This window comes from Pleurodeles waltl, chromosome 2_2 (genome assembly GCF_031143425.1).
Source record: "Pleurodeles waltl isolate 20211129_DDA chromosome 2_2, aPleWal1.hap1.20221129, whole genome shotgun sequence".
Taxonomy (NCBI): domain Eukaryota; kingdom Metazoa; phylum Chordata; class Amphibia; order Caudata; family Salamandridae; genus Pleurodeles; species Pleurodeles waltl.
In genome coordinates, this window is record NC_090439.1 from 712,254,427 (window position 1) to 712,269,399 (window position 14,973).

Here is a 14,973-nt window from a genome sequence, read left to right on the forward strand (position 1 = left end):
CACTTTACAGATATACTGTTAACTCCCTTCTAATACTTCGCAAAAAGCATAAATGGTTGGCATCATGAAGGTTCAAGTGAATCCATCAATTAAAGCCAATACCGGCTTCCAAGCTCCTTTCACATTTGCAGATTGACAGTTGCGCACAGTTATATTTATTTTACGCAAGCAGGCGCCGGGCAAGAAGGCTTGTTTAGCTGCCTGTCCTTCCTTCGGTTTCACAGCACATGAGGCTCCCTGCCTTACACTTCTCACAAAAATGTAAAAGTAATTAAAAAAGTATGGGAACGTCCTGCACCTCATACCCCCCCCCCCCCCCCACACTTCGACCACTGATATATAAAGTTTTAGTTTTTGAAAGAAACTCAAGCTCAAAGATATTATGAAATGAGTGAATGGTGCCATATTGTGAAAACAATTGCCTAATACACATTTGTACAGTGCTTTTTAGGTACTAGGCGCTCGGTGAGCAGGAGGGCACGATTGAGGCGCTCTCGTGCCCGTGCTTTAAATACAGCAGCCGCTTCAGCAACGACCATGCAATGAATGTTTTACATGCGACGTGTGAGGACTAATGACATCTCTGCATTAATGGAATTCATAGCTGGCCAGATGGGAGCGGGGACACCGTGCTCTCGCGGAATAGTCAATAAGGGGAGGTCACAGCTCGCCCGTCCTTTGTGGCCTGGCCATTGATCAGCCAGGCACTGACAGACGCTCTTAAGGCGAGAGGCAGTGTCAGGACGGGCAGGAACACTCTCTCGAGCTGACCAGCACAGCAGCAGCAAGGCGCGGGGCTGCAGGCATGAACAGGATCTACAGCCGCGGCGAGGACAACCTGGAAGTCTTCACCACCGTAATGTCACCAAAGAGTGAGTGAAGTTCGGACCTGGGAGGGACAAAGGCTTGTGTCTGGTCGGAAGGGCGCGTGTGCCGGTCTGGGCAGTGGGACACCCCGGTGTACGTGCAGTCCGCGGGAAGGGATGTGCTGCTTTCCAGGCTGCAGCACTAACAGTGCTACGCCCTGCACTGACACTGGGGTGGCTAAACTCGTAGTTACTTTTAAAAAACGTATGTGACTTGAATTACCCGCTTCGGAAGGATGTAAGGCTGAGTGTGCTTTACCAGGATTATACCCCATGACCACCACCAGGACGTCGCCCTTTGCCAGGGACGACTGATCAACTCAACGAGCCACCTTCTGGGCATACAGTTTGTTAATTCATCGTTCTTGCGCTCAATAACGGCGTTTCAAGCCAAAAATCAATCTGTACCATTTGGTCTACATAGCAGGAGCCCGATCAAAATCCTAAACTATCCCAAGCTGTTTTTAATGGCTATAGTTTGTTTGTACACAATGACCCATGCGCGTTTCACATATCATACAGCCCTCTTGTGTGCCAGAACGAGGCATGTTGGTACTAGAAAAGGTGCACGGACAAATGAATTAACTACATCTGTAGTTATCTTGAAAACATGTAGCACGATATACTGGTGGTCCTTCTGTTTTTTGTGCGCTTTAACAAGTGACTGCGATAGCTATATTGTAATTGTAATTGCATTTAATGCACAATATATACGTTTGGCTTCTGGGAGTACAAAGCCCAGCAGCGGACACACCTTTCCTCCCTTTTCAGCTAAAAAGTGTCTTTCATGGACGCCATTTAGGGGTAATCAGGGGTCGCATCTGCGACCCCTGACTTGCCCCCTGTGGCCCCTGGCACTAATTTTGAGAGCCCTGGCCTCAGACTTGGCAAAATCAGGGCTAGGAACACATAGGCAGCTGGTCCTTAGTTTATTACACTAATATAGTGTATAATGTGTGTGACTTTGTAAGCAAGTGAGTGTGAGTAACATCGTAGTTCAAAGGGTGTGTGATGTCACTTTCGCTACCCCTGGCATTATGGTGAATTAACGTTCATGACGTTCATGGGGTCTTTGTGTCTAAAAATGCGCACGCCCGGGACTTGGTTATGGGGTAAAATCCCCTCGATAAAGGGCTGAATGAAAGCTACACAGATTATTCTACTGTGGAGATGTCATTTAAAGCGAGTTTCAAGCCCACGTGAACCCCCTGGAATCCCCCGCGTGTCTTAAATCTGCCCAAGAGGTTTCCTCTCATCCAATTCATGGTAACTGATTGAATGAGGTATTTATTGAATAGAGTCCTAAAGAATACCATGGCGTGGGCTCGTTTACTGTTGACAATGGCATGAACATAAAGCCACTTCTGTCAGAGCCTTCACGACATCCAGTCTTAGAGGGTCGATGTCCTAGGCCTGACAAGCAACTGCTCCAACAAAAAACCCTTTTTGATTTTTCCCACTTAAGATAAAACGTTTGTAGACTAAGGACAACGTTCTGCAGCAATAGATTTAAAAATAAATAAAACACATTATCAGTCTTCTTTGTATCTTATGTATTTTCGAAATGCTTCAAAAAGATCGTTTACACACTTGCTAATAAAAAAAAAAAATTCATCTGACCTAAAAGGCATTTTTAAGCATCCAAGTATTTCGAATGTATTTAATGTGCATGTTTTATAGTTAAAAATGTTGGATTGCCTAAGGGTAAACTTATGACCACAACAATTAGGGACACATTTATTGACATTGCACCAGGTATGTGTTGCAATAGTGACTGAAACTGGAGCAAAATGTTTTTTGGAATTTACTTCTACTAAAAGGTTGCCTGAAAGTAACGCAAAGCAGCGCTTTGTGCTGCTTTTATTTACTTTGTGTCAAGGGGTGTTCCGTGGGTGGTACATGGACGGTTCAATGCTTTGCCCTATGGTTTTTGACACAAAGCTGTATCTACTAACAATAGTAGACAGGATTCTGCACCAAAAAATAACGCCCTTTGAGGCAGGCGTCAGAAAAAGAAATGCATGTATTTTTATTTCTCCAAACGTTTCCAACATCACATGTGTGCTGCACTATACAGATCACATCCAAAGTGGGATCAGTTTTAAAGTTTGTCCAGACGTTATTTTATACTGGAAGGATACCCTCCAAGAACTAAACCTACTCTAGACTCTCCTTGACAGCTGTGCGCTATGGAGCAAAGATATTTGCGTGGCGCTCGGAAGCCTAATTTTGTGCCAGCGCTAGGAAGAGAACAGGATAGTGCCATATCTCAGTAGATATGACTTTGTCCTGCTCTCGCTCTCTCGCGCAACGCAGTGTAGCAACTTTGGTTGCTGAGCTGTGTAGCATGAGTTTTTAATAAATCTATCCCTTAGTTGAGTGAGAGCATGTGAGGTGAGCTCCCAAGAGTGACAGCCTGAATCTGTGAAGGGACTAATGGAAAAAGTGAGTGTGGCTGAGTGATGTGAGTATAAATTGGGAAGTATGCTTGAGAAATGGTGACAGTAGAGTGAATAATGGTGAGTAGGGGCAGAGTAACAGTGAGCTTCCGAATGACTGAGAGGGGATGAGAAACCTTAAACATGGATGACGCAATGGACTTGGTGATCTGAGGATGTGAACATGTGGAGCTGGGTGACTTGAGGGTGAATGTTTGCGAGCTTGAGCAGCATCCTGAATATCGAGTGAGTCAGCAGGAGTGATTGTTACTCTGGATGAATGAGCAGGCAGAGTCAATATGAGTGATGGCTAGAATGAGGATTCGTGAGGACTTTTAAGTTTAAGTGAGAGTGAATGAGTAAGAAGTTGCTGGTGAAGTGTCAGTGCACAAGTAAAAAGTGGCTGGTGAAGTGTGGAGAATAAAGCACTAGCCGCTGGTGAACTGTAGATGAATGAGCATCAAGCTTATGGTGAAGTGAGAGTGAATGACTAACACACTGACAGTGGATTGGGCGTGAAGGAGATGCCCTAGTAGTAGTGCATGTTTCTAATTTAGGGAATGATTCGTGGAAAAGTAGATTAATTTGTGTACAGCCCCCACTGAATGCTAATTAAGGATGTTCACGTCAGCTTTTGGTCCACAGGAAATGGGCCAATTCCTCCATAAACAGAACTGACCCGATTCTAAAATAATAACATTTGGCTCCGCTTGCAGCGTGTGGTACTTTAAGTAGGGACAATTGATGAGATTAATATTTTATGGTGCGGCGCACTTTTAAGGTAAGGTGTAGTCCGAACAAATCATTTTAAAGTAACGCAGCTAAGGAAAGGCATATGTGTCGGCTGCCAATTCGGCATTATTCGATAGTAAAACAAGTAACCTTTGTAATGTTTTGTCTTTCAGTGTGCCGTGCCTCCAGAGGAAGGACGCACCGTTCCCCACAGACCTTAAGAAAAAGCGTGAGTAACCCTGACGTGTTCGCTTTGGTATTGGCCATATTTTCCACTTCAGCTCCCTCACCCCCCACCTTTCTTTTCCTTCCCCCTGCAACCAGACATCTCTTCTATTCGTGCCTTCTCTTTATCTCTCACCCCACCCTAAACTCCTCTCCCCCAGCAGTGTAAAGCGCTAGGATGTCATCTGTGTCCCCGCCCTCCTCTCCACCCCAGGGCTTCCCTCCAACAGCTGCCTGGTTATACACTCCCCAGGCCTCTTTTAAATTACATTTGCCTGCCCCCTATTGACACAGAGCTCCTGTAACAAGAGGCCTGACTGACACCTCAGGCGCGAGGAGACGCACTGTCCAGTCAGCAGGTGGCCTGCACGCGGCCCTCCTTTGTCCGCGAGGTCATGACCTCTAGCCCCGAAGGCGACGGCTCGGCGAGCTTCGCCGTGTGCTAAGAGGGAGCACACACAGGGATATATTTCCATGCGTCACAGGTTTGGAAAACACTTTGAGAACACATCAACTTCCCTAATCTGTCAGAACAATCTGGACCAAAAGGAGTGTTTGCTAGATGGGAGAAGTATGTAGAGCAGGTGTAGAAACCATTTTAATTTTAATTGGCATCACAGGAAAATGTGACTCTTATTGGAGCCAATAAAACGTACGCTTAGCTTTGAGTCAGTGTAGACTGAAAACGTAGTTTAAAATGATTTAGAAAATAAAAATAAAAAAGGATACAAAATGACAAGGAAAAAGCATAGGCCAAGTTAATGATTGGTCCACAAGCTCTGACTCTGAAGTGCACTTGTTTTATGGGGGATAGGCATATTTGATCAGGGGAAATTATATCACTGAGAGTGCAAGAAAGCCAACAACTGAACCGGGCTGCACAAAATGTTAAAAACAAAGTTGTCTCCTTCTTAAAATGGTTTGCACTCATCTGTCAAGTGATGGCCAAGAAAAACCGGGGCTTCTAAAAAGTGAGATTTCCTACTTTAATTCCCATAGGAATATTTATTCTCTGAAACAGAAAAAATGGCTGGGCAGAATTACACCAAATCTGGCAAAAAGTTGAATTGTACTTAAAAAGTTTTTTTTTCTGATTTGTATTAAATCCATTCAGATATTTTTGAGAAATTAACATTTAAATAGGGACCCAGGTTAGAGATGTTGGGACAGCTAGTACCACAGAAGTTTCTATAGTACTCCTGTTGTACCAAAAAAAAAAAAAATAGTCGTTCTGATTGGTTGCGGGAGCCGTCTCTCCTGCCTGCAGTTTTGATACCGCTGTACCAGTATAGTATCAGAGCTTAAACAATGTGATTGGTGAGATGCAACATTTGAGCAAATATTGTGGCCTGCTTGGCAGAACTCGGGGCCTTTGGTTCGTAAGTCCTTGAAAAAAATAAATAAAGGGCATATAAGGGTGCAAGGTGAGCACAGCCTAACCCACAGGGCCATGTGAGGGGTCTCAAAGATATCTCTCCTTGAGTTATATTTAAAAATATAGTTTTGGTCACAGGAACAGTGTTTCCAAGTGAGGCCCTCCTATGTGATACCACAGTGCCAATGTGTTACCAAAATAAAAAAAATAAAAATAATTAGAGGGGTGTGGTCATAGACAAGACGTGCGGCCAACCACCATTGTGCAGGTCATAGGCTGTGCACAGTGGGAGCTTGTCTCCTGCAGAAGACTGGGTGCAGGGCCAACCCACTGCTGTACATGGGTGAATGCTGTACTTAGCTGAGGGTTGGCTGGACGGTTGGCCACCTGTGGTTGTTAAGAAGGGCTGAAATTGGCCACAGAATGCCCAAGGCGGTTGGGTATATTCTAAAGATATAATATAACAAAAGAAAACAGAAATTCACTGAAAAACAAAGGCTAAACTGAGGTTATACTTAGGTATTGAAATGAGATAAGAACTAATGTTTAAAAACTGAAAAAAAACGGAAATTTGACAGATATACTTTAGTGAACTAATTATAAGTTGTTCCCACTTCACACACTACTTAGGTCTTCACATATTAGATCTCTCATGTTGAACAACATCATCAATAACATCACTGATGGCATCTCAGCATCCAATCATTGTGACAGTGTCCCATGGGCTTTGTCGACTTAAAGTAATTCAACAATTTGCATCTGTGCCCAATTTTCTATCATCTATCAAGTGATAATGGACATACCACTTGGCTACACGCTGAACACATTTTACTATCTTTTTACAAGGATTCACCGCCCTAACATACAAAATACCTCCATAGATTTTAATGGGGTCTCTCACTTTTTAAACCTTGAACACCCTCCAGAAAGAGTTTGGGGGTGATTACAATCTTGGCGGTCCGACCACTGGACTGTCAATATGACGGTGGGGGGGTGGCTGCCAAGCCAGCAGCCTCCCCATCGCTATATTATGATGTTTGCGCGGCACTGGCCAGTGTATACAGTGCAGAGGCATATACCTCAGCGAGGCCAATGCTGTCCCATAGACGGTGTTGCCAGCACCCCTGGAATGCCCACTGTCTGCCATGGCATGGACAGTGCTGGTCCCCCTCCTGTGGCCCCGTCCCTGCCTTTCCACCGGCCTTTACATGGCGGGGTCCCCACCATGAAAGGATGGCGTAAAGGCAAGTCGTAATCAGCACGGTGGTACTGAACTCAGCACAGCTGTGGCTGACCATGACTTGCACCACCTCCAACCCATCAGGCTCTCTGATCCTGGTGGCGGCGGTGGTGTGCTGGCGGTCCAACCACCAGCATTGTACTGTGGTGGTTGGACCGCCAAGGTTCCGGCGGTCCAACCACCACCGTGAGTACCATGGTCCATTGATCACCGTACTCATAATAAGGCCCTATGTCTCTGTTTACCTTAATGAGATCACCCTCTTAAAGACTTTATATGATACCTAAATTTAAGTGAAGAAGATGACAAGTATGTGAGGCCACTGATAAGACAACTTCAGCGAGGCCCCATAAACAAACCTCCATAGTTTGGAAGACTACGCCATGCACATTCCCAAGATGAGGACAGCACAACCTTAAACCCATTCTTACAACCACACTGTGAGTAAAACCGTCTCTAAGTGGATCACTTCTACATTATTCAACAATCTGCAATGCCCCAACATCTTCAGTGAAGTTCTGGAAAATAAAGTCCCACACCTTATAAATGTCTTTCTTACACAGAATTTGTCTATAGCACTGTATCACAACTATTCAACACAGGCCAGTGCCCAGAAATCTACTGGTGAATATGAATAATCTATTCTGAACAGAAGCTTCAGCTTTTCTCACAGATTCTTTGCAACAAGATTTGGCTTCAAGCCACAACCTTCTTTCAAACTTGCCTCTTCAACCCACATTAAACGCGCTCAGCCTTTACCTTGTACCACACACACACACAGCAGGAGATACAGCTAAAGATGTCGTTTGACCGGGCCTAAAATATGTTATACAGTTTAGTACACTGGCTTGTTCTTAAAATTATTTTTAGGCCAAGCTTCTCCAACAAGTAATTTGCGAGCTACTGATAGCTGTCCTGCTACCCATAGTAGTTCTTCATGCGCACCAGCCTTCTAAGTTAGAAGCTTTTAATTAGTTAATATATGTCTACCAAAATTGAAACTTGTATATTCAAGATGAAAATGAGTGTATATCCAGAACTCAGAAGCTAATGTTTGGAGAAAAATGGCTGGATCTCCAACATATATTTAATGCTTAGTAGTAGCATCGCCTTGGTGTCAGGGCCATTCAAGCTATAGCTATTATATATTACTTATGTAAATGCATTCCAAACTGACAAAGCCTTTTTTACATTACGGGCGGCTACCCTGCCTGATGCACTGAGATGATAATGTCTAGGAATCGTGGATGGCGTGGTGTCTAATGTAATCTTGTTTGATGTGGTCACTATTACAACACGAATACTATTAGTAGCTTAGGAAGGTTTTCATGGATCATAAGTAGCTCTTATTACTGACTATTTTACTATTTTACTATTTTACTATCAAGACAAGATGACTTGCTGCACTGCTCCACTTGGCCATAAATATAGCCCTTGATGAAGTATAGTCAGGCAAACATCTGAGTGTGAATGCCAAGGTCACCCATGTCTTACAAGCTAAAGGAACTAAGTACTTAAGTTGTTGACAATGGCAGAAGGCCTGTTATATAGTGTTGGCTGGCAGATGTCAGTCCGAGATGACAAGCATGTGTGAGTCAGAGAGGACTAGCAGCTCTCAGGCTGAGATGATTGACAAGTGTCAGTCAGTGGTGTCTAGCAGTGATAATGTCATAAGATTTTAGTAACTGACTGACTGTGTGCATGTGGAGGGACTATGGCTGTTGCGGACTGGCAGAGGTACCTCCAGGTAGGGTATTTTCAGGGCCTGAGTCATAAATGGTGAGCCCTGTCAGAAGTCCAAGACTTTGCGAGAGGGCTAGGTTTTTGAGTTCTAGCAGCTCATATCAAATATATCAACAATTATCAATATGCTTGTAAAACGCTGTTGTTCCACATTATTTTTATTTCATTTAAGTTCATCTGTTGTATTCAAAGCATATTTTTATACTTATTGATAATTAAGTAAAATCAACAACAAACTCAATATGCATGAACACGTAATATTGAATCCATATTATAAACACTGTTTATCCATCGCCAATGCTTTTTTGAACCATGAGGATCCTTGTTCATGGGTAATCCAATGCTCACTTTAAACCTGAGATCATTTTGAAAATCTAGTTTAGGTGCTGCATGCCCTCTCATGAAAACTGTGTATTCAAGCTGAATCTTGAATGGAGTGGTCTAAAATGCTTTGGTGGTTAAGGAAAGCAGTTAAGTTGTCAGCTTCTCCTCTTGACAAAACTGTGAGGCATATTTGCAAGAAAATGCGCATCATGGAAGATGCACCACTTTTCTTGTGCCCCCTCTACCCGCACCGAATGACACCATGGTTGCGCCATATTTACAATACAGTGCAGTATGGCGGTCGCAAGCACAATAGCATCAAATTATTTGACGCTATTGTGGCGCTTTGCTACACTAGCGTAAAAAAATGTGATACTAGTGCAGCAAAGCACAGGGAGGCCCATTGAATATAATGAGTGCATCATTTTAACTCCACAAAGTTTACACACAGTTCCAAAATCAGAGAAAAAAAGAGATCGAGGGTTATAGTGGTAAAGACAGGTTTCCAGTGACAAAAAAAGGGGGGGAAGCAATATGCTTGAAGCAAGAGCCCTCACTCACCGTCCGGTGACATGCTTCATCATAGGGCTATGCTCCTCGTCAGGCCGGCACTGCAATGCCTGACGGGCCCCACAAAGGGGCTCTTTGCCGGAGATCTTTTAGGCAGTTGGTGTAGAGCCGGTCAGATGAAAAAAAGAAAGAGGATTGGTATGGAAGAGATTAAAAATGACTAAGGGTAAAAAATTTATTTATTCAGATATTTAAACCCCTGGCATAGTTAAAAACATCGTGTTAGGGATATAGTAAATTAATGTATACAATCCCTTGAAATTATAACAATTTTCACTAGAAATTCAAGTAAAAAAAGGGTACAAAAAAGAGTATACAGAATCACTGTGATACTCAATCAAGGGGTCAACATGTTTCTCGCTATATTGAGTTGAAATTGATCTCATGCGATTCATCAGGACCTATTTACGTACCTAATCCTTTATGAAAACTGCTTTGTGCATTAATTTATTCAAAACCCTCCAAGTATTACTGGTGGGCTCCCTCAGGGAGGTAGCAGGCTCTAAATTCCATTATGAATTGATATAGAACCACAAACGTTGGTTCACCTGTGAGCCGTCTCCTTCCCCTTCCTCTTGCTTCAAGCATATTGCTTCCCCCCCTTTTTTTGTCACTGGAAACCTGTCTTTACCACTATAACCCTCGATCTCTTTTTTTCTCTGATTTTGGAACTGTGTGTAAACTTTGTGGAGTATATATTTGGGAGAAATACACACTGGACCAGGAGATATTCGTTTTTTCTCCAAATCTCCCGTTCTGCCCCTCCTTTTTTGAAATTGATGCATCATTTTAACACCTGCTCTGAGCATGCCTTAAAAATGATGCAACAAACTGGCACAGTGAAATGTTGTAAATTTCACTACGCCATTACTTGGGGCCTCCCTGCGTCGTAACGCCCCCCTTGCATACATTATGCTGATTGCAGGCATAATGTGGCGCAAGGGGTTGCAAAGTGGCGCAATACAAGCATTGAGCCACTTTGTAAATATGATGCAGCAAAAAAGCCACCTTAGCGCCGCCTTATCATCCAATAAATTACGCTATGGTGGCGCTACGGTGGCGCAAGGGACTTGTAAATATGCCCATGTATTTGCAGGCAAATTATACTATGCCCTTGTTAGTTCTCTTATCAGCCAAACCCTCAATATTCTGTGCGATATAAGATGTCGGACATTCGTGGTTAGCTATCTGTCAGTATTCTGTTTCCAGGGCCTCCTGGTAAAGTTCAATCAGAAGAGCAGCATGGTAGAGAGAGTCTTGGCCTTGGATTTGTTCTTGGCTTTATTGCTTTATTCTTGCAAAAATAAAACCTGCACATTTTGAGGAAATTAGTGCTTGACTCTCACGCATGAGGAGATCTCTCTTTTTCCTTCTCTTAATAGGCCTTTTAACGTTGGTCTCCGTTCTTCCTATAGCACTTAATATAGATGTAATTTGCGTGGCCTGGAAAGTGGCCAGTGTGCCTAGGGACCTAACCATATAGAAGATACTGTGTTTCATTTTGACATGCTATTCGATTGTTGGTATTCCAAGAGTGCACGGTTCCTCACTGTTCAGTCAGTCTTATCCATCAGTCTACTGACTGCTGGTCATGACTTATGCTAGGTCTCAGAGATGTGTAGGTGTGCAATCAAGGGCCTCATTACGAGTTTGGCGGTCTGTGGACCTCCATGGTACCGGTGGCTGTCCGACCGCCGCAACTTTGGCGGTCGGACCGTGGGATTTCAAGTTTGGCAGGCGGACCACCAGAACACCACCAGCTGACCAATGGCACCGCGATAGTCAGTGTGGTGGGGACTGTAGAGGTCCTGACCGCAGTGGCCGATGTTGGAAATCCCGGTATTGGGACCTCCATGGCCATTACAACCTGCAGGACCGCCAAGCCTTCAATGGTGATCCCAATTTGGGGTTCGGGGGCTCACTGTGTCCCGTGAAGGACGTGGTGCATGGGCACAGTCCACCCATCATGCTGACAGGTAGGGGAGCATGGCCAGCAGTAACTGCTTTATACTTCCCCCTGCCTCCCCCGCCAGTCACGGGAGCCCTGTGGGGAACTCGTAATCTAGTGGTCTTGAGACCGTCAGCCTGGCGCCGTTCCAAATACATCCACCATGGCAGTCTGGTGGTCCAACCGCCAAACTCACAAAGAGGCCCCAAGATGGCAGAGCCTGATACCTTTGAACTGTGGAACAGCATTGTCTGCACACCCTTACAATTAATTTAAACGCATGGCTATTTGATAATTGAATGTTCTGAAATTCTATTGTCCTCCATCATAGGTGGAGTGGGGAGACTTTGAGGTACTGTGGAGAAGTGACATGTCAAATACTTTCATCTTCCCCTACCACAGTTATTCTCTTTACCCCTCCCCCCCAGAAAAAAGAAGTCATGTTGCTTTCAGCAGACATTTTGCCTCGCATCCTAGGGCATTTCTCAAATTTGGAATGGGTGCCAGTGCCTGCCCTTTAAAGATAGGGGTTGTGGCTGTCCCAGTGCTCTTGTACACTGATGACATAGTTATCATGGACCGACCTGTCACTGGGCTACAGCACACACTCCAGGGCCTGGAAAAATACTGTAACCATAATCTAATAATGTAGCAAACACTACAAAAACGAATGTGCTAATCATTGGTAGAATTTTTTTAAAAAAGGGCAAATGTCTTATGAATGCCAAAGAGATAGTTGAAGTTTATAAGAACCTGGGGTGTGGTTTAAGCAAATTTCCTGTAGCATTTGGCCTCACTGAAACCCTAGGCAAACTCCTTGATGTATGCTTTGTTTCTCCTTGCCAAGCAGCTTTCCCGACCATCTTCAAAGCAACTTTTAGACTCTACCAGAGCAAAATGTAAGCCTTTACTACTTATGGGTGTGAGGTTTGCCTGCCTGCCTAATAGAATAGCTGGATATAGTTCAAAGCAATTTATTTAGACATCTTCTTTCCCTCCCTTGATCTATAGCCTAGGTTAAAATCCACTTGAATTTCTTTTCTACGGTCGGTTGAGTAGTATATTGAGTTTTTGGTATTCTTGCACATATGCAATCAGGGAACACTAAAGGCACTTCTGGGGTAGATATTATAAGAGAGACAATAATGCTAAAAATAGCTATCACATTACCCTTTTTCAGTCACTGGCTCACTGCAATTGCGAGAAGCCTGGGACAGTTCACACACCCTAACTCTTTAAAAAAACAGTTTAAAAAGAAATTGTGTGATATCTTTTGAATCCAATTTTAAGGCTTGTTCTCATTTAAAGCGCTCAGGCTTTGTCTTACGTGTTCTGGGATTTTTTGTACCTTATGTTATAGAGATATTGCCTCCACAGTGTACAAAAGGAGAATGCCAGGCTACAATTTGATTAGTATGATACTGGTGACATAGAACAGCAGTGGCCAACGCCATAAGGGGGTTGTAGGCTTGTGCCTTGGCACACAGACTACGCTACCGCTGAAGCATCCATAAAGAGAAAGCGTTACTATTAAAACTAGCATTTTCAGACGCCTGCAGGTTAGAAAGTGCACCAATGCAGTAAGACTAAGGCTACACATTTGACATATACAAGTAGTCAAAGGCATAGGAAAGTTCATGAAAGTGGCGATGGGGAAACCGCTATTGAGCACAGACTGAGTGCGTGTCAGCGGTCGCCTGCTGAATGAATAGCAAATTTCACAAGGTCTGGTATCGTGATTACCTCCCAAGCAGCAGTACTAGCTGCCAAGTCAGAGAAGAAGCATTTGTTTACATTGCACCCTTCGTTTTTTCTACACGTCCAAGTAGTATAACAATTAGATCATAGTGAGGACGACCTTTAAACCTTGTCTTATTTTAGAGCGTTGCTTTATTTTATGCTCTCTTTACTTCTCTAGCTATAGCAGCTTGGTGTGTACCTGTAACGTTTTGAAAATATATATATTTTTAACAATACAATAAAAGTTTACATGAATTCATTTATTCGGGTAGAGAAAGTGTGACATGTACAAGGAACACTCTTGCTTTGGTTCAGTACATCAAATGTGATAAACATATCACCATGGACCTAAATATAATTATATTTTGTAAGTTTGCATCAACAAATGACATAAAGGCGGTGCTACCTTTTAATAAATCAGGCCCTTAGGCCCATATTTATACTTTTTTAGCGCTGCATTTGCGTCATTTTTTTACGCAAAAACAGCGCAAACTTACAAAATACGATTGTATTTTGTAAGTTTGCGCCGGTTTTGCATCACAAAGTGGCGCAAATGCAGCACTAAAAAAGTACAAATATAGGCCTTAGTATTTCTGCCCCACTCTTGGATTCAGAAATTCGTGCATGCATAAACAACTTCAGCAAGCGACGCTGTGTACTCTGTTGCCTAGGCGCAAAAGAGCTGAGCTCTAGCTTTATACATTTTATTGCAGTCCATTGAGCAGGAGACTTGCCCACGCTTTAGGCCGGGCAACACTGCTTAGCCTGAAATGGGCTGATATGCTGGCAAACAGAGATAAAGAAACATAGGGCCTCATTTACAAGTCCTTTGAGCCACTGCTGCATCATTTTTTTACGCAGCAGTGGTGCTAGCATTACAGTACACTGCTCCATACTTACAAACTGACGCATGGAGCTCAATGTGTCAGTTTGTAAAGCCCTGTGTCACATTATATCTGCACTAGGTATATTGTATATAGGGTAGGTGTTCCCACTGGAAAAGCCACACAGAACTGATGCAGAGAAATTTACATTCCACTGTGTCATTCTGCAAGTTCACAGTGTCAACATTTTACTGCCTTCTCAGAACTGGCGTAAAATTGACATAGGGCTTTTTCCTATGAGAGGCTCCTCGCATTGCTGAAGTTGTGTCAGATTAAAAACGCTACTCCAGGACTGCCTGGGCTTAGCGCCAACAGATGCATAAAAAATTCTGAAACATCTGTAAAAACGTTCACTATAGAGCTCTGTATTGTAAAAACAGAGCATCCTTGGCATCGTTAGGGGATGTGCAGCAGGTGCAAGAAATCTGATGCATTAATGACGATGCGTCAGATTCTTGTAAATGAGGCCCATAGTGGGATGGGTCTAAGATACTCCCAGAAACCCAGTGGTCTTGTTTGATGCTTTCTTGTAAGCAGTGGTCCTTTTTCTGACAATATTGAAACACCCCTTAAAACTTAAAGACAAAAATCTTAGCGACCTGGATCTGGAAAGCATTGCGATTTTGCTTTCCCTAAATTGGACACATTACTTTTATTCATGGCACCCTTTATTAGTTAGACTGAAAAGTGTGAAAGAACATTGTTTCTGGCAGCCATGTTGGCATGGGTTGCCTGTTGCCATGGCAGCCTTTACTTTGCTTACATTACCAGTAGTTAGGTCAGGCAGTTTTCCAGACGACCAGAACACAGAATTTCCTCATCGAGATGTTTGCTGTGGCTGCACACATACACACACTATCATGCCATAACTATATTTAACCCTTAGTG

At 43.5% G+C, this 14,973-nt stretch overlaps 1 protein-coding gene across 1 annotated transcript in view; it reads left to right on the forward strand.

Moving 5' to 3' along the window:
* The first annotated feature begins 509 nt into the window (after positions 1-509).
* Positions 510-14,973, forward strand: part of VXN (vexin) — a 41,757-nt gene continuing 27,293 nt past the window's right edge. Inside the window, exons 1-2 of the mRNA XM_069220272.1 lie at positions 510-872; positions 4,210-4,265. Coding sequence (XP_069076373.1) covers positions 806-872; positions 4,210-4,265 — 123 coding nt within the window. The 5' untranslated portion in view covers positions 510-805. The remainder of the gene's footprint in view (positions 873-4,209; positions 4,266-14,973) is intronic.